This window comes from Bombina bombina, chromosome 5 (genome assembly GCF_027579735.1).
Source record: "Bombina bombina isolate aBomBom1 chromosome 5, aBomBom1.pri, whole genome shotgun sequence".
NCBI classification, from domain to species: Eukaryota; Metazoa; Chordata; class Amphibia; order Anura; family Bombinatoridae; genus Bombina; species Bombina bombina.
The window spans coordinates 699,629,015-699,650,260 of NC_069503.1; the positions used below are offsets into that span (position 1 = coordinate 699,629,015).

Sequence of the window (21,246 nt, forward strand, 5' to 3'; positions counted from 1 at the left end):
GAGCAATACGCTCTCCGCATTTAACATTGCACCAGCAGCTCACAAGAGCTGCTGTGCAACGCCGCCCCCTGCTGACTCGCGGCCAATCGGCCGCCAGCAGGGAGGTGTCAATCAACCCGATTGTATTCGATCGGGTGGCTTTCCGGCGATTCCTGTCCGCCTGCTCAGAGCAGGCGGACAGGGTTATGAAGCAGCGGTCTTTAGACCGCTGCTTCATAAGTTGTGTTTCTGGCGAGTCTGAAGACTCGCCAGAAACACGGCCCTTCAAGCTCTGTACGGAGCTTGATAAATGGGCCTGTTAGAGTAACTATATAAGCTTGCCTCTCTCTCTCACACACACACACACTGCTATTATATGTGTGCTTGATATATAGAGATACTATATAAGCTTGCCTCTCTCTCACACAAACTGTTATTATATGTGTGCTTGATATATAGAGTTACTATATAAGCTTGCCTCTCTCTCTCTCTCCCCTCTCCCCTCTCCTCTCTTCTCTTTTCTCTCTTCTCTCTTCTCTCTCCTCTCTCTCTCACACTCACACACACACACTGCTATTATATGTGTGCTTGATATATAGAGTTACTATATAAACTGGCCTCTCTCTCTCTCTCTCTCTCTCACTCACTCACTCACTCACACACACACACACACTGCTATTATATGTGTGTATATGTGTGCTTGATATATAGAGTTATTATATAAGCTTGCCTCTCTCTCTCCCCCCTCCCCTCTCCTCTCTTCTCTTTTCTCTCTCTCTCTTCTCTATCCTCTCTCTCTTCCCTCTCTCTCACACTCACACACACACACTGCTATTATATGTGTGCTTGATATATAGAGTTACAATATAAACTGGCCTCTCTCTCTCTCTCTCTCTCTCTCTCTCTCTCACTCACTCACTCACTCACTCACTCACTCACTCACTCACTCACTCACACACACACACACACACACACTGCTATTATATGTGTGTTTGATGTATAGAGTTACTATATAAACTGGCCTCTCTCTCTGTCACACACACACACACACTGCTATTATATGTGTGTTTGATATATAGAGTTACTACATAAGCTTGCCTCTCTCTCTCTCTCTCTCTCTCTCTCTCTCTCTCTCTCTCACACACACACACACACACTGCTATTATATGTGTGCTTGATATATAGAGTTACTATATAAACTGGCCTCTCTCTCTGTCACACACACACACACTGCTATTATATGTGTGTTTGATATATAGAGTTACTACATAAGCTTGCCTCTCTCTCTCTCTCTCTCTCTTTCTCTCTCACACACACACTGCTATTATATGTGTGCTTGATATATAGAGTTACTATATAAACTGGCCTCTCTCTCTGTCACACACACACACACTGCTATTATATGTGTGCTTGATATATAGAGTTACTATATAAACTGGCCTCTCTCTGTCACTCACACACACACACACACAAACTGCTATTATATGTGTGCTTGATATATAGAGTTACTATATAAGCTTGCCTCTCTCTCTCTCTCTCTCTCTCTCTCTCTCACACACACACACACAACACACACACACACTGTTATTATATGTGTGCTTGATATATAGAGTTACTATATAAGCTTGCCTCTCTCTCTCTCACACACACACACTGCTATTATATGTGTGCTTGATATATAGAGTTACTATATAAACTGGCCTCTCTCTCTCTGTCACACACACACACTGCTATTATATGTGTGTTTGATATATAGAGTTACTATATAAGCTTGCCTCTCTCTCTCTCTCTCTCTCTCTCTCTCACACACACACACACACACTGCTATTATATGTGTGCTTGATATATATGCCTTTGTGTTTTTGTTCAGACTTAACATCAATACAAAATGTGTGTCTCACTGCATCCTGTGAACTGGGATTGTACGTGACTTTCTTCTTTGCTTTGCTGTTGCCTGTCATTGCTCTACTCTTCTGTTAACTGCTGGGTTTTCATTCTACAACCTATCTGCACTACCGTCCTCATGGGAGCCAGTAACTTAGCAACCGCACACTACTCATAGTACAAATCTCAGAGGAATTGCATAGCAAATAGTGCTCCCATTAAATATTGAAAAACCCTAATGGTGATCACTGGAATGCTTTCTTTTTCTAGACTTTTTTATACTCTGCCCACCCCCCTCCATTTGCCTTATTTTATAGTAAATAAACAGGTTAAGTGTACCCAAAGCATCTATATAATGTTTTAAAATATTTGATGATAAACACTAACTTATTTTTTTAGTCTGTTTTTTTATTTATTTTACAATAATAAATACAGATTTGCTTTGACAAGATTGCACTCAGGAAATGTCATAGTTTAAAAGCCTCTCAATGAATATGTTAAGTTTACTTCTGATTAAACATTTATTTTGGTTATTCGGGACAGAAAATGAGGAACAGCAGATAAATGGTTAACAATAGCTTTCTTTTTCTTGCTGCCTGAGACCTCCTCATTTGACTTGTTGGGTGTTTTTATATATAGGCATTAAATATTTAGAAAGCAAACATTTATCAGATGTGTTTATTATCATTAACTGGTTGCTTGAATGTTATTTTTACGTTCAGTAAACATCTTTACAACCTCATTTATTTTCCTTTCTGGTTTGATTATAAAGCTGAAAAAATGTATTTAACATTTATATAAAGGTATATTTAACTAGGTCATTGCTTAAACAAATAGACATATTAGACAGGCAGACAGACATATGGAGATAGACAGACAGATCATTGATGGATACACATATGATAATGATAGATAGATAGATGATAGAAGATAGATAGATAGATAGTAGACAGAAAGACAGACAGAAAGATGATAGATAGATAGATAGAGGGATAGATAGACAGACAGATAGATAGATAGATAGATAGAAAGAAAGAAAGAAAGAAAGAAAGAAAGAAAGAAAGAAAGAAAGAAAGAAAGAAAGAAAGAAAGACAGATAGACAGACAGATATATGGTAGATAGATACCTTGATAGAGGTAGATACATAGACAGACAGAAATATGATAGACAGACAGATAGATAGATAGATAGATAGATAGATAGATAGATAGATAGATTTATAGATACATCAACATAGATCAACACATACATTTTGCAGGATATTTCATTTATATTGTCATTTCACATTTAAATAACATATCAATTATTAAAATTAATTCCCACTGGTGTCTTTAATAACATCTTGGTATTTAAATATTTATGAAAATGCATGCATTTTCAAGTGTAGACACAGAAAGGCAGATGATGAAGACAAGTTAAAGATATAGCTGACTATATAAATAATATTTTTGTTCACCTTTAAATTTCAATGTGAGAATAAAATAGATTGGCTTGATGAATGTAAAAAGAAGAAATAAAAAAATGTACTTACTATAAACTGAGCGAAAGAGGATGGGGGTGAAGAGAAGGTAATGGCGAGTAGAGGAAGGAAACAAGGGAAAAAAGGCAAGCAGGTGTGAAGATAAGTAAACAGGATGGCAAGTGGATAGTTGCAGAGGAAAATGGAAGACAAATAGGCAATGAGAAGAAAAGGAGAAAATATAAAAAGAGGTGGTTTAAAAATATATTAAGATTTATATAGTAAAGCATAAACAAACCCAGTTAGCTTATTCTTGCAGGATCTATGTAAAATCTGAATGCATTTTGATGTCAGTATTTTGTCTATAACCGCATTGATGCTAATTGTGCAAATGCATACTGGGCTTGCGTGCTGAAAAATACTGGTTATCTAGAATCACTTCTCAGTATTTAAGAGTATCATAAATTCCTGGACTGTCAATGTATCCACGAAAATCTGGAGGCTAAATCAGTGGAAGATCTGAAGGACTGATGCAGAAACCTACACCCCAATGGTACTATAGCCCTTAGGGCTATAGGATGAGAGCTACTGAAATCCTATTGGCTGTTCAAATCAGCTAATAGGATTTCAGTAGCTCTCATCCTATTCGCTGTTTTGAACAGCCAATAGGATTTTAGAAGCTCTCATCCTATTGGCTGATTTGAATTTGAAGAATCAAATCAGTCAATAGGAATGCATGGTACGCCATTTTGAAACGGCTACCTTGCATTGAAGCTTCAGTTTACGGCGGGGACCATATGAAGAGGACGCTCTGCGCTGGATGTCTTCACTGCTTCACCGGGATGAAGATAGAAGACGCCCCCCGCGATGGATGAAGATGTTGCCGCCTATATGAAGACTTCTCGCCGCCTGGATGTCTGGAATTCAGCAGACATCCAGGCGGCGAGTAGATATTCTGGGGTTAGTGTTAGGTATTTTTTTTTATTTTTTGGGGTGTCTTTTTTTCAGATTAGGGTTTGGGCTTTTAAAAAAGAGCTAAATGCCCTTTTAAAGGCAATGAAAAAGAGCTGAATGCCCTTTTAAGGGCAATGCCCATACCTTAGGTTTTTTTTAGAGTTATTTTTTTTTATTTTGGGGGGTTGGTTGGGTGGTGGGTTTCACTGTTGGGGGGATTATGTGTTTTTTTACAGGTAAAAAGAGCTGTTTAACTTATTGTAGGCTAGGGGGTATTTTTATTTTGGGGGGGGGGGGCATTTTATTTTTATAAGGCTATTAGATTAGGTGTAATTGTTTTTATTTTTGATAATTTTGCTTATTATTTTTTGTAAGCTTAAAATTTTTTATTTTTCGTAATTTAGTGTTTATTATTTTTTATAATTTTAGAGTTTTTAATTTTTTTCATAGTGTTAGGTTTGTTTACATTTGTAATTTAGATATTTTAATTGGTAGTATTTTTTATTTTATTAGAATAGTATGTTTAGTTAAAGGGCCATTATACACTCATTTTTTCTTTGCATAAATGTTTTGTAGATGATCTATTTATAAAGCCCATAAAGTTGTTTTTTAAAATTTTTTATAATTTTGCTTATTTTTAAATAACATTGCTCTAATTTTCAGACTCCTAACCAAGCCCCAAAGTTTTATTTGAATACCATCAGCTACCTTCTCCAGCTTGCTCCTGTTTGTGTAAAGGGTCTTTTCATATGCAAAAGAAGGGGGAGGGGGAGTGTCTTATTTTCCACTTACAGTGGCCTTTCCAACTGCCTTTTCAACAGAGTTAAACTGAAAGCTTCTAAGTACATTTTTAAACCATTTTATACTGGATTTTTATATCAGTATCTGTGCATCTTATTCTTTATAGTAGTGTCTATTACATGCAGTTATATGAAAATGAGTGTATACTGTCCCTTTAAGTTAATTTATAGTTTAATGTTAGGTTTATTTTTATTTCATAGGTAAGTTTTTATTTATTTAAATATAGTTATATTGTAATTTTAATTTAAAGTTAGGGGGTGTTAGGCTTAGGGGTTAATAGTTTAATTTAGTTTTTTGCAATGTGGGGGGGCTGCAGTTTAGGGCTTAATAGGTTTATTTAGTGGCGGAGATGTGGGAGGCCAGAGGTTTAGGCAGTAAAAACTTTATTATAGTGGCAGAGATGTCAGGGAGCGGCGGAATAGGGGTTAATAATTGTTATTAGTGTTGGCGATGTCAGGAGCAGCAGATTAGGGGTTAATACATTTATTTAATAGTCGCAATGTGGTTGGGCGGCAGATTAGGGGTTAATAAATTTAATATAGTGTTTGCGATGCGGGAGGGTGGTGGTTTAGAGGTTAATAGGTAGTTTATGGGTGTTAGTGTACTTCGTAACACTTTAGTTATGAGTTTTGTGAAACATTTTTGTGGCGCAAAACTCATAACTACTGCTTTCAAACAGTGGTATGGATCGTGTCGGTATAGGCTGTAATGCAAACTTTTTAGCCTCACCGCACAACCTGTAAAACTGGCGCTATGAAAATCCCACGCAAAAACGTCATTTTTTTTTTACTGTGGAATGGACGTTGCGTTACAGGCTAAACTGCTTGCGGGATAGCTATACCGACACGACTCGCCTAAATAGCTGCGTTACTACCATTACGCTGAAATTGGCATTTTTTTCAGCGTTAAAAGACGTAACGCAAAACTCGTAATCTACCTGTAACTGTTTAATCCCTTTGTCCCCCATTATATTCAAGCAATAGTGTAATAATAAAATGATCTAACATAGAGCATTTTCTTTTTACTCTGTTATAGTCTTTAATGCAGGTTAAATCATCAAGTTCCTCAATCAGCCAATAGGAATTAGAGCTGCTAAAATCCTATTGACTGTTCCAATCAGCCAGCCAATATGATTGAGCTCTCATTCTATTGGCTGTTCAAAGCAATGCCCCACAAAAGGCCCTTTTAAGGACCATTGGTAGTTTATTGTAGGTTAGTTTTTTTCTTGGGTGGGCTTTTTTATTTTGATAGGGCTGTTAGATTAGGTGTAATTCTTTTTTATTTTTGATGATTTCATTTTTTATTTTGTATAATGTATATTTTTAGGGGGTGTTTTATTTTTTGTAGCAAAAGAGCTGTTTATCTCAGGGCAATGTCCTACAAAAGGCCCTTTTAAGGGCCCCCAAAAAGGCCCTTTTAAGGGCCCTTGGTAGTTTGGGGGGTTGGGTTTGTATAGTGTTAGGGGGTGTTTGTATTTTTTTGGAGCAAAAGAGCTGTTTAACCCAGGGCAATGCCCTATAAAAGGCCCTTTTAGGGCCCTTGGTAGTTTATTCTAGATTAGACTTTTTTATTTTGGAGTGTTTTTTTTTAAAGGTATTAGAATAGGAATAATCTTTATTTTTTTTGGATAATTTAGTTTGTTTGTTTTTGTAATGGTAGTTTTTTTTTATTTTTTGTAATGTTAGGTTTTAGTGTAAGGCATGTTAGGTTTTATTTCACAGGTAAGTTTGTATTTATTTTAGCTAGGTAGTTAGTAAATAGTTAATAACTATTTACTAACTAGTCTACCTAGTTAAAATAAATACAAACTTACCTGTGAAATAAAAATAAAACCTAAGATGTTACAATATAAGCAGATTAGGGGTGTTTAGACTTAGGGTTTATGTTAGGGTCTTAGGTTTAAAATGTAGTTTCTTTTTCCCCATGGACATCAGTGGGGCAGCGTTATAGAGCTCTTGTTTCCGCGATCGCAGGTGTTAGACTTTGTTTTTGCTGGCTCTCCCAATTGATGACTATGGGGAAAGTGTGCACGAGCACGTCAAAACACTGCTGCTTTTGTGTGCAGTATAGAGCTCAGCGCAGCCATATCCCCCGCACAAGCTGGGTTTTTTTTAAACTTGTAATGGCATTCTTTACTTTCCCTATAGTGCTCAAAACTCGTAATCTAGGTGATAGGTAGTTTTGGGTGTGAGTTTTGAGAATTTTGGCAGTCCTGCTTAACTGGATGAAAGTTACCCCATTACATTGTTAAAGGACCTGCTACATAGCTGCCTGCAGATAAAGACCTTAAAATGATCAAAAACAATAAAAAATACATACGTTTGGTCTTAGCCGAATCACATTTTGAGATTTTTTTTTTCTACAGTTATAGTTAGAAAGCTACAGGTGTTTGTGTTATGTGATAATAATGAATCATTATATATATATATATTCTAGTTGAAATTGTCATCCACTGAAAGCTCATTTTATGCCTATATATATATATATATATATATATATATATATATATATATATATATATATATATATATATATATATATATATATATATATATATATATATATATATATATATATATATATATATATATATATATATATCTTTCTTAGGTAATTTCTGTTTGAACGGAGTGATAGCAAAAATGCTAAAAAAAATTCTCTGTAATTTCTAGTAGCGAAGGGGTTAATAAGCTAAATATTCATTTTTTTATTAATATACTAGTCCTAAAGCCCGTTCACACGGGCCATTTTTTGCAGTGCAGCGGTCCCACCCTTTGCTCTCTCTCTCCCCCTCTCTTTTGTGCTCTCTCCCCCTCTCTTTTGTGCTCTCTACCCCTCTCTTTTGCGCTCTCTCCCCTTCTCTTTTGCGCTCTCTCTCGCTCCACCTCTCTTTTGCTCTCTCTCTCCCCCTCTCTTTTGCTCTCTCTCTTCCCCCTCTCTTTTGCTCTCTCCCCCTCTCTTTTGTGCTCTCTCCTCCACTCTTTTGCGCTCTCTCTCGCTCCACCTCTCTTTTGCTCCCTCTCTCCCCCTCTCTTTTGCTTTCTCTCCCCCTCTCTTTTGCTCTCTCTCCCCCTCTCTTTTACGCTCTCTCTCCCCCCTCTCTTTTGCGTTCTCTCTCTCTTTTGCGCTCTCTCTCCCCCCCCCTCTTTTGCATGCTCTCTCTCCCCCTCTCTTTTGTGCTCTCTCTCTCTCCTCTTCTCTTTTGCGCTCTCTCCCCTCTCATTTTCGCTCTCTCCCCCTCTCTTTTGCGCTCTCTCTCTCCCCCCTCTCTTTTGCTCTCTCTCTCCCCCCTGTCTTTTGCGATCTCTCTCCCCCTCTCTTTTGCTCTGTATCTCTCTCCTTTTTTTTGCTCTTTCTCTCCATCCCTCTCTTTTGCTCTCTCTCTCCCTCCTCTCTTTTGCTCTCTCTCTCCCCCCTCTCTTTTGCTCTCTCTCTCCCCCCTCTCTTTTGCTCTGTCTCTCTTCCCTCTCTTTTGCTCTGTCTCTCTCCCCTCTCTTTTGCTCTCTCTCCATTCCTCTCTTTTGCTCTCTCTCCCCCTCTCTATTGCTCTCTCTCTCCCCCTCTCTATTGCTCTCTCTCCCCCATCTATTTTGCTCTCTCTCCCCCCTCTCTTTTGCTCTCTCTCTCCCACTCTTTTGCTCTCTCCCCCCCATCTTTTTTTCTCTCTCTTCCCTCTATTTTGCTCTTTCCCCTCTCTTTTGCTCTTTCTCCTCTTTTTCTCTCTCTCCTCCCTCTCTTCTGCATTTCCCCCTCTCTTCTGCTCTTCCCCCTCTCTTTAGCTCTTTCCTATCTCTTTTTGTCTCTCCCCCTCTCTTTCTATTTCTCTCCCCTCGTCCACGTTCCCGCCGGCCATGCCCACACTCCCGCCCCGCTACACCCACTTTTGCAGCAAACAGCATGTCAGGTAAGGTCAGGTGTGTTTGTCCTCGTGCTGTCTCTACTGCACATGACAGCTTCAGACAAACACACTTGGCCTTTTATATTATAGGATGGAGAAATGCCTGACTACATCTGTATTTTTTTTGTATGTTCTCTGAACCAGACATGAAGATCCCAATGGCTTAACCTTCTGTTAAGACAAGTCTCAGTATATAAATTAAACATGTTCCAAATTGTGCAACACTTTTGAGATGCCTTGGGTCCTCACTCCTTGCCACCAGTTCTCCCTGGTATTCTATATCACATCTCATGGCTTCCCCTTACCTGACACTGTTCTGTGCACTGCAAACCACAAGATCACAGATAAAGGAGACTATAGAAAAAACTTACATGCAATGAGACTGCTAATGAAAACATAGCAAAAATGAAAACCACAGCCACCTCAAAGACAATGAAATCCGGGACAGGAAGCAAAAAACATTACTGTCCCTGGAAAAATGGGAACGTTGGAAACTATGCTAGAGTTGGTTGTTTGCCTCCCTGCTTTTAACTAATACTGATTACAGTCTTTTCTCTTGAATCACAGATAAAAAACTTCTGCAACTTAAAGCCTTAGAGCAGAAGCAGACCTCATAGTAATGTTAGGTTTTTTATTTATTTTTATTTGGCGGTTTTGGAGTTAATAGTGTATTTACTTTGCAGTGGGGGAGTGTGGTGGTATAGGTTTTTATAGTTTAAAGAGGTAGTTGGCAATGTGGGGTTGGTGGTTTTGGGGTTATTAGGATAGTTTTGTGCAACTGTTTCCTCTGGTCAAACTCTTACGCAACCTAAAAGGTTAGAGCAGTAAATGTGGTTGCTTTCAAGCGATCGCATTTACTTTCAACTTGTAATACCAGCACATATTACCTCTTTATGGGGAGCGTAAATTACCACAAGTTTGCGCAAACATATTTGTGGTAATTTGAACAGCGTGCCACTTGTAATATGGATTTGAGCATAAAGAACACTGCATTCTTCCGATCGCCTTTATGCTCCTAGCACTAACGATAGCGCTCCACTTGTAATCTGGCCCTATATGTTTTATTAAAATCCATGTTTAATGTAAAAATTAATTTCTAGCTAAATTCCATCACGCCCTAGTAGATCTTACAGCTCATTTGTAGCTTTTAAACACTAATAATGAGGATGGTTTTAAAGCAGCCCACCCTATTACTGATTCTTTATTAAGAAGAAAAAAACAGCTCATTAATTTCTGTAAAGCTACCTATACACAGAAATGCTGATCCTCACTATCTGCAAGTATCTCCCCCTATGCAATCATTTTAACCATTGATTCCTTTACATGCAAACATTAACAATAAATACAATCATGCACTCATATGGCTAGATCTATGGACAGTTGTTAGACCACTGAGGATCAAGTCATTAAGGTGAGCTTATATTTATTAAATTGAGATTTGCTCATTTAAACCATGACGCAGCATGCAGGATTAAACAAGATGCTATTGCATGTGTGGAGTACCTTCTCTCACAGGGGCCGATTTACTATGCCCCGAATAGGACCAACTCACCCTGTTTCCGCGTGAGCCTTCAGCTTCGCTGGAAACAGGAGTTAAGAAGCAGCGGGTTTAAGACCGGTACTCCTTAACTGGATCCGCCAGCTCTGAGCGGCATACAGCAATCAACCCGATCTCATACGATCAAGTTGATTGACACCCCCTGCTAGCGGCCGGTTGGCCACAAATGTGCAGGAGGTGGCATTGCACAAGCAGTTCACTAGAACTGATTGTGCAATGCTGAATGCCAACAGCATATGCTGTCCGCATTCAGCGATGTCTAGCGGACATGATACTCTGCAGCGTATTCATTTCCACCAGGCATTAATAAATCGGGCCCACAGTCTTATCTTGTTATGTCACAGCTCACAAGGTTGTCTTGTTACTTGTTTTCTATTATTTTTCAGTAACCTTTTTCAAGGTTTGTTTTGTGCATATGTTAGAGGAAATTGTTTGACAGAGTATTTTTTTGTTGCTGTATGTTTTCAATGGAACTGATTTCACATCTCATTGCTCTGACGAGTGGCAAGTACAGATCTTTTTGAATTCCCCGAATTTCAAGTGGCGAAGTTGAGACAAGATTTTTTCATCAGTATTTTAGTTTTACTAATGAGGTTTATTGATTCAAGGCCATAGATATACACAAATGTTCTAGGTAACACCACACACCTCAGTAATAATTGTATTTATTTCAGGTTTAAAACTCCTTTCTCAAGCCGGCTCAAACATCAGCTTTATGGATTCTCTATATGGGAAATTCCATATAAACAAGGAAATGGTTTCCTTGCCTTAATGATATGGGCCCCGATCCGATAAGCAGAGTCGCCCGCAAAAGCCGGCAACGCCAAATTTTGCGCTGGTTTGGTATCACATATACGGCGTAACCTAGAAGTTACGCTCGTATATTTCTGCCTTCAGCCGTAGTTTTTTAAGCCATAGACAGGTATACCAAACCAGCAGAGTTTGGTATCCAATATACAGCGTAAGGACTTAAGTGGCGAAAATGGAGAAATTCTACTCCATTTTCACCTCGCCACAAATTGCAGGCGTAGTAAGCCTTACGCTGTCTATTGGAGCCCTGTAACTCCCAAAACTAGCTGCTAAATAAAACCTAACGCATGCGCAATGTCTATCTACCTGGCAACCGCAAACTGCTAAATAAAACCTAACACCTAACGCATGCACAATGTCTATCTACCTGTCAACCGCGATCCCCCTCCGCAATCCCTAATAAAGTATTTAACCCCTAAACCGCCGCTCCCGGACCCCGCCGCCACCTACATTAAATGTATAACCCCCTAATGTGAGCCCCTACACCGCCACCACCTACATTAGCTACCCCCTAATGTGAGCCCCTTACACCACCGCCATCTACATTATCTACTCCCTAATGTGAACCCCTACACCGCTGCCACCTACATTACCTACCCCCTAATGTGAGCCCCTTACACCGCCGCCAGCTATATTAAAATATTAACCCCTAGTCTAATCCCAATATACCGCCGCCACCTATATTAAATTATTAACCCCTAATCTAATCCCCCTATAACGCCGCCACCTATATTAAATTATTTAACCCCTAAAATACTAAACTATCCCTACCACTAAACCTAAGTCTTAAAAGGGCTTTTTGCGGGCCATTGCCCTAATGTAATCAGCTCTTTTACCAGCCCTTAAAAGGGCTTTTTGCGGGGCTTTGTCACAAAGTAATCAGCTCTTTTGCATCTAATCTAAATCCCCCTACACCACCGCCCCCTATAATAAATGTATCACCCCCTAATCTAATCCCCCTACACCGCGGCCACCTATATTAAATACATTAACCCCTAATCTAATCCCCCTACACCGCCGCCACCTATATTAACTATAGTAACCCTAATTATATAAGGGTTAATATAGTTATTATGTTATATATATTAACTATATTAACCCTAATTATATTAGGGTTAATATAGTTAACATAGTTATTATATTATATATATTAACTATATTAACCCTAATTATATTAAGGTTAATATAGTTAATATAGTTATTATGTTATATATATTAACTATATTAACTCTAATTATATTAGGGTTAATATAGTTAATATAGTTATTATAGTATATATATATATTAAGTATAATAACCCTATCTAACTCTAACACCCCTAACTAAATTCTTATTAAAATAAATCTAATTAATATTATTAATTAAAATATTCCTATTTAAATCTAAATACTTACCTATAAAATAAACCCTAAGATAGCTACAATATAATTAATAATTACATTGTAGCTATTTTAGGGTTTATATTTATTTTACAGGTAACTTGGTATTTATTTTAACTAGGTACAATAGCTATTAAATAGTTAATAACTATTTAATAGCTACCTAGTTAAAATAATTACCAATTTACCTGTAAAATAAATCCTAACCTAAGTTACAAATACACCTACACTATCAATAAATTAAATAAACTACAAATATCTAAACTAAAATACAATTAAATACACTAAACTAAATTACAAAAAACCCACTAAATTACAAAAAATAGAAAAAGATTACAAGAATTTTAAGTTAATTACACCTATTCTAAGCCCCCTAATAAAATAATAAAGCCCCCCAAAATAAAAAAAAATCCCTACCCTACTCTAAATTACAAAAGTTAACAGCTCTATTACCAGCCCTTAAAAGGGCCTTTTGCGGGGCATGCCCCAAAGTAAACAGCTCTTTTGCCTGTAAAAAAAAACACAATACCACCCCCCAACATTAAAACCCACCACCCACATACCCCTACTCTAAACCCACCCAAACCCCCCTTAAAAAAACCTAACACTAAGCCCCAGAAGATCTCCCTACCTTGAGTCGTCTTCACCCAGCCGGGCCAAACTCTTCATCCAATCCGGGCGATGTCTTCATCCAAGCGGCAAAGAAGAAGTCTTCCATCCGGCGATGTCTTCATCCAAGCGGCAAAGAAGAGGTCCTCCATCGGGGTGAAGTTTTCCTCCAAGCGGCATCTTCAATCTTCTTTCTTCAGCCCTCCGAGGCGGAACATCCAGCTGGCCCGACGACTGAACGACGAATGAAGTTTCCTTTAAATGACGTCATCCAAGATGGCGTCTGTCGAATTCCGATTGGCTGATAGGATTCTATCAGCCAATCGGAATTAAGGTAAAAAAATATGATTGGCTGATCATTGGCTGATCGTAACAGCCAATAGAATGCGAGCTCAATCTGATTGGCTGATTGGATCAGCCAATTGGATTGAACTTGAATCTGATTTTCTCACCTTAATTCCGATTGGCTGATAGAATCCTATCAGCCAATCGGAATTCGACGGACGCCATCTTAGATGACGTCATTTAAAGGAAACTTCGCCCCGATGGAGGACCTCTTCTTTGCCGATTAGATGAAGACATCTCCAGATGGAAGACTTCTTCTTTGCCGCTTGGATGAAGACATCGCCGGATGGAAGACTTCTTCTTTGCCGCTTGGATGAAGACATCGCCCGGATTGGATGAAGAGTTCGGCCCGGCTGGGTGAAGACGACTCAAGGTAGGGAGATCTTCTGGGGCTTAGTGTTAGGTTTTTTTAAGGGGAGTTTGGGTGGGTTTAGAGTAGGGGTATGTGGGTGGTGGGTTTTAATGTTGGGGGTGGTATTGTGTTTTTTTTTTACAGGCAAAAGAGCTGTTTACTTTGGGGCATGCCCCGCAAAAGGCCCTTTTAAGGGCTGGTAATAGAGCTGTTAACTTTTGTAATTTAGAATAGGGTAGGGACATTTTTTTACTTTGGGGGGCTTTATTATTTTATTAGGGGGCTTAGAATAGGTGTAATTAGCTTAAAATTCTTGTAATCTTTTTTCATTTTTGTAATTTAGTGTTTTTTTTTTTTGTAATTTAGTTTAGTGTATTTAATTATATTTTAGTTTAGATATTTGTAGTTTATTTAATTTATTGATAGTGTAGGTGTATTTGTAACTTAGGTTAGGATTTATTTTACAGGTAAATTGGTAATTATTTTAACTAGGTAGCTATTAAAAAGTTATTAACTATTTAATAGCTATTGTACATAGTTAAAATAAATACCAAGTTACCTGTAAAATAAATATAAACCCTAAAATAGCTACAATGTAATTATTAATTATATTGTAGCTATCTTAGGGTTTATTTTATAGGAAAGTATTTAGATTTAAATAGGAATTTTTAATTAATAATATTAATTAGATTTATTTTAATAAGAATTTAGTTAGGAGTGTTAGAGTTAGATAGGGTTAGTATACTTAATATATATATATATATATATATATAACATAATAACTATATTAACTATATTAACCCTAATATAATTAGGGTTAATATAGTTAATATATATAATATAATATAGGCATAAGAGCTGTCTACTTTTTGACAATGCCCCGCCAAAAGCCCTTTTAAGGGCTGGTAAAAGAGCTGATTACTTTGGGGCAAAGCCCAGCAAAAACCCTTTTAAGGGCTGGCAATAGAGCTGTTTACTTTGGGGTAATGCCACGCAAAAAGCCCTTTTCAGGGCTTTTTGTAGGGTTAGACTTAGGTTTAGTGGTAGGGATAGTTTAGTATTTTAGGGGTTAATTAATTTAATATAGGTGGCGGCGGTATAGGGGGATTAGATTAGGGGTTAATTAATTTAATATAGGTGGCGGCGGTATAGGGGGACTAGATTAGGGGTTAATAAATGTAATATAGGTGGCGGCGGTGTAGGGGGATTTAGATTAGGGGTTAATAAATTTAATATAGCTGGTGGCGGGGTAGGGGGATTTAAATTAGGGGTTAATAATTTTAATATAGCTGGCGGCGGGGTAGGGGGATTAGATTAGGGGTTAATAATTTTAATATAGCTGGCGGCGGGGTAGGAGCTCACATTAGGGGGTAGTTAATGTAGATGGCGGCGGGGTAGGAGCTCACATTAGGGGGTAGGTAATGTAGGTGGTGGCAGTGTAAGGGGCTCACATTAGGGGGTAGTTAATGTAGGTGGCGGCGGGGTCCGGGAGCGGCGGTTTAGGGATTAATAACTTTATTAGGTGCGGCGGGGTCCGGGAGCGGCGTTTAGGGGTTAATACATTTTTTATTATTAGGAGAGTGTTAGGGGTAAGGGGGGATTGCGGATAGAGGAGTATACATGTCGGGCTATGTTTGGGAGGCGTGTTAGATAGTACGGGAGATTTAATAACTTAGTCAGGTTTTGTAGGCGCCGGCAGTTTATAAAGTGCTGTAAGTCACTGGCGAATCCAGAAATTTGTACTTACGCAGATTTCTGGACATTGCTGGTTTATCCGACTTACGGCACTTTAGCATCTGATGGTGCTGTATATGGGATAGCTTGAGTTGCGAGCTGAAACTACAGGTGACGGGGGTTCCCTCACTTGCGCCGCAAACTATGATCTATATCAGATCGCGCCCATGGTTCACAAAAATTCAGCAATAAACTTACCATTGAGAACAAGATTTTGAAAACAATGGGATCAGCCTCTTGACACCAGAAATATGGCTCTGTGAGTTACTAAAGGGGCAGTGTACTGTGTACTAAGTTAAAGGAAGACTTTAACTTAGGCTAGAAAAGAAAATTAATCCTGCTCGAGTGAATTAGAGCAAAGCAACAAACAGCTATGTGCAGGTGCTACAATCAGTGTTTGTGTTGAAATGGTGGCTGAGTGTGCTGACCCTCCACCTAGGGTAGAGAAATCTGCAGTAAAGTAATACAGTCATGAATGTTGCTTGTGCTTAGGACACATGTGTGGATTATGAGGAGGCAATGAATTTGAGTAGTGTGGAGAAATGTTGCAGCAATTCACAATATATAATGCAGCCTGCAAGCATTACTAATTACACAGTGCAGCTTAAAGCAAATAAAGCACAGTATTACAGCATAAGCCAGAAGCTACAGATTTGCAACAGCCAACAGCTGCATGGATCAGATGTGGGAATTAAAGAGATAATAACTACAGAATTGCCAGGAACTGAGGTTAGTCCCAAAAAGCCTGTAGTTACAAGACTGCATGGAGCTGCAGCAGACCCCAGTAAGTCTTTTGACTGTGTTGTATCATTTGTACCTCCTGTTTGTAAAGTACCCCAAGTTTTAAAAATGCAAATGCTACTGATTCCTTCACAGACTTCCAGACCTGAAGCTTAAAGTCTTTTTCTAATGTACCTATGAAAAATCCTCTAAAGAGGAGGAATGTTGTCAGATTAACCTATTGTGCCAATCACACAGACAGAGGTCTGGAGTATGTGGGTCAGGTGCTTATTAAGAAATCATTGGGATTTCATTCAGATGCTGTTTATTCTCTGCTACATGCTCCATATTCAGAGCATATGATATCAGCTTTCATCTGGAGACTTTCTGGCAGTATAAAATTGTAAAAATTAAAAACACACCTGAGTGAAAGAATGTTGAGGCAAGTTCAATTATCAGATTAGAGTCTGTTTCTGTTAGAATTGCATTTAATCATGAATCTATTCCAGAAGAGGACATCATTTTCTGTTTAAAACGCCAATGTGAAGTCCTTAGTGGGCCTAAAAAGATCATTGGTGATTATTGGAATATAGGTTATTTGTTTGAAGTCAAGTTTTTTTCATGGGATAATATAAGAATCCATCTGCCAAACGTCCTTTACATTGGCAATGAAAGGAGATGCTATTATCGTGGGCAGCCAAAATGTTGCTTTAAGTTTGGTTCCAGAGGACATATTTCTACAGCCTGTGATTAAATCAGTGAATGCATCAACCCCATTGTTTGCAATTTGTACTATAAGGCTCAGCATAATCATAACCATGAAGAGGAAAAATCCTTTAGTGACAAAGCCTAATTTTGGGTTGAGAATGTGGATGGTCCACTCTTTTTAGATAGCACATACATGTCTCATTGTAAATTAGGACAAAGGAAGGAAGATGTGAGTTATTCAGATCCTATTATCCTAAAACCTCAGGAAGAGGATAAAGAATCTCACTGGCAAACTCAGCAAAGAAAAGGGAAAAGTGTAGTTCCTATGCAACAAAGCATTTCCAAAGGCAAGAGTACAGATATAAAGCCTGGGAGACTGGAACTTAAAACTAGGTTCTAACCCCTTGATAAATCGTGGGGTGACCAAGTAGAGGAGAAAGAAGCACATTTGGTTGGTTTTGGGACTAGTACTTTTGAAGCATCATTTTTGTTGGAATTTAATAATTCTCAAGAAACTCTTTTGGTTACACCAGTGTCTTCACAGGAGGATTCCAGTGGGGTGAAGTTTATACATGAGGGTGATTCACCCCCCTGTATTCCTGGACAATAACCGGATCCATCGGCTTCAGTTGACAGGGGTGTAATGTAGATTGTAATTATTTTAGTAGTGTTAGGTTTTTTTAATGTGTAATTTAATTTATTTAATTTGTAGTTATTTTAATTTTAGTATAATAGTAATGTTAGTTTAATTTATAGTTTAAGCTTAGGTTTTTTAATTTCCCAGGTAAGTTTTTATTTATTTTAAGATAGGGATATTGTAATTTTAATTTAAAGTTAGGGGGTTGTTAGGTTTAGGGGTTAATAGTTTAATTTATTTTTTTGCGATGTGGGGGGCTGGCGGTTTAGGGGTTAATAGATTTATTTAGTGGCAGTGATGTAGGAGGCCAGAGGTTTAGGGGTTAATGACTTTATTTAGTGGCGGCAATGTCGGGGAACGGAGGAATAGGGGTTAATATCTTTATTATAGTGTGGGTGATGTTGGGGTGCAGGGGAATAGGGGTTAATAACTTTATTATAGTGGCAGCGATATCGGGGAGCGGTGGAATAGGGGTTAATAAATTTTATTAGTGGTGGCGATGTCGGGAGTGGCAGATTAGGGGATAATAACTTTATGTAGGTGTCAGCGAAGTCAGCAGATTAGGGGTGTTTAGACTTGGGGTTTATGTTAGGGTGTTTTTTCCTCATAGACATCAATGGGGTTGCGCTACAGAACTTTTCATTCCGCGCTTCAGGTGTTAGTTTTTTTACTAACACTCTCTCCCCATTGATGTCTATGGAGAAAGCATGCACAAGCACGTCAAAGCAGCGCTTGGATTTTGTGCGGTGTGGAGCTCAACACCACCATATCGCACGCACAAGGCTGCTTTTCCAAAACTTGTAATGGCAGCGATATGGATGGTGAAATAATGCAACTTTTGTTGCGTTCTTTTCGTACCCTCTATAGCGCAAAGCTTGTAATCTAGGTGAGAGTTTTTTTATTTAAAAAAAAGTAGCATTTTTTAAAATAAAAAACACCCGCACTAAGCAGTTTTAGGGGTTAAAGTAGGCGGGTGTGGGGTGAAAATTGCCTTTACATTGCAGTTTATGGGAACTGTGTGTTCCCTGTAAATATATATGTATATGTTATATAAATATATATTTATGTGTTAATATGTGTAGATAGGAGAGAGATAAAGTATGCTAGTAAAGTTTCTCTTTGGAATGGCCTATCTGTATCAGCAAATATATATCTGTGTATATTTGAATTTATTTTTATGTATTTTCTGATGTAAATTTTTTGTATATTTTTGTAAATATGTAATTTTATGTTTTGATTTTTTATCAATAAAAATACCCTGCTTTTATGTATGTGAAGGCAATGTTTATATATATATATATATATATATATATATATATATATATATATATATATATATATATATATATATATATATATATATAAAACAAATAAATTAAATATTTTAAAAAAATTATGCAGTAACATGTTTTGTTTGTTTAATTGCATTAAAAATAAAAAAACAAAATTGTTCTGCAAAAAAATCCATATTAAAATGATGCAGAAAAAAAAACCTATTTTAAGGCACATAGTAATCGTAATTAAAGGGACAGTCTACACCATAATTTATATTGTTTTAAAAGATAGATAATCCCTGTATTACCCATTTCCCAGTTTTGCATAACCAACACAGTTATATTAATATACTTTTAACCTCTGTGATTATCTTGTATCTAAGCCTCTGTAAACTGCCCCTTTTTTCAGTTCTTTTGACAGACTTGCAGTCTAGCCAATCAGTGCCTGCTCCCAGATAACTTCACGTGCACGAGCACAGTGTTATCTATATGAAATATGTGAACTAACACCCTCTAGTGGTGAAAAACTGTTAAAATGCAATCTGATAGAGGTGGGCTTCAAAGTCTAATAAATTAGCATATGAACCTCCTAGGTTAAGCTTTCAACTAAGAATACCAAGAGAACAAAGCACAATTGGTGATAAAAGTAAATTGGAAAATTGTTTAAAATTGCATGCTCTATCTGAATAATGAAAGTTTATTTTGGCCTAGACTGTCCCTTTAAACTACACTGCACATGCAAAAAACGCTGTGAAATTCTTATTTATAATACAAAGTTGAAAGCGTATTGTTCCCCTTATTATATAATACAGTTTCTCCGCCACTGCTACAATAATTTATGAGCCATGACACCAACAACTAAATAATTTTAATATACTTCTGTAGTGAGAAGGGTGAATAGTAATGATGTTTCGATTTTTTACCAGAATTAAAAAAATATGTTCAAAGCTGTGATGTATTTGCTGTAATTATGACAATCAGCAGGCAGCTGAAACTTTCCTCAGTATGTGTAGCATTATTTTGTGCTATATGGTATTGTAACCATGTAGGAGCACTCAAAAAATAGCAAAAATGAGGACGGTTCCATGCTCCTGCCTCATTCTACCACATTATAGCAAAGAATGCGGTTAGCATCAGAAGGCGACAGAATCATTCATTAACAAAAGGGAAAGTGTAGCATGACTTTTTATCCCAAAGTGCAAAAACAGTTAATACTTAAAGGGACACTACAGTTAGAAATGAACTCTAATGATTTTAAGAGACTTTCTTACTTGGTTCCATTATCAAAATGTGCACAATCTTTTTATATCTACACCTTCTGAAGAACCAGCTACTGAGCATGTGCAACAGTTTAGTGTATAGGTATATAGGTCTGTGATTGGCCAATGGCTGTCACAAAATGCAGGGGGCTAGCTAATTTTAAAACGTTTTGAAATTCGTAAGAAAAAAATGTTTGTTGCTGCTTTATCATATAAATTATAGAAATGTTTAGAGAATGATTTTATTTTGAAACTTTGAAATAAAATGTATTTTTATGGGAGTTCAAAAGAGACGGACTTGTGCTTATAAAAGTGCTCAATATTTCTCCCTATGTTTATAGAACATTTGTGATAATATGGGATTTCAGATGTGAACACAAGCCTGTGCATGACTAATTATGTGTGTGTATCAACCTATTTATAGAAAAGTTATTTATTGTCAAAGTTACTTTTTTATTGCTATAAACTTTTGCAAAAGAAAAAAGTCTATTAAATTATGTCCTATGCTTCCATTAAAATCTAGGATACAAGGGCATTCATGTTCAATATACGCATTGAATTACCTTCAGAAAATTTGTAGGTATCTGTTATATCCTGGGCACCATTTCCACTAATTTCTTTAGTCACAATTTTCTGGCCCACGTGGGTTTTGTCAACATACTCAATCACTTTTGAACCATCTCTCATTGCCTTGGAATAAACAATATCACTGTTCACCTAAAATGATACAACATATACAGTATTTTAAACAGCACATAACCATAATATATCTTATACAGTATCTTCTTTATGTATTGCTTATGTATAAAATTAGTATCCGCTTATTGTCTAGGTCAGTTTCTTTAACCCAGCACACTGGTTTACTGTCTGAGCTGTAAGAATTTC

General features: G+C 37.4%; 1 protein-coding gene across 1 annotated transcript in view; it reads right to left on the reverse strand.

Moving 5' to 3' along the window:
- F13A1 (coagulation factor XIII A chain) overlaps window positions 1-21,246 on the reverse strand; it is a 328,117-nt gene that overhangs the window by 89,790 nt on the left and 217,081 nt on the right. Inside the window, exon 11 of the mRNA XM_053714703.1 lies at window positions 20,925-21,078. Coding sequence (XP_053570678.1) covers window positions 20,925-21,078 — 154 coding nt within the window. The remainder of the gene's footprint in view (window positions 1-20,924; window positions 21,079-21,246) is intronic.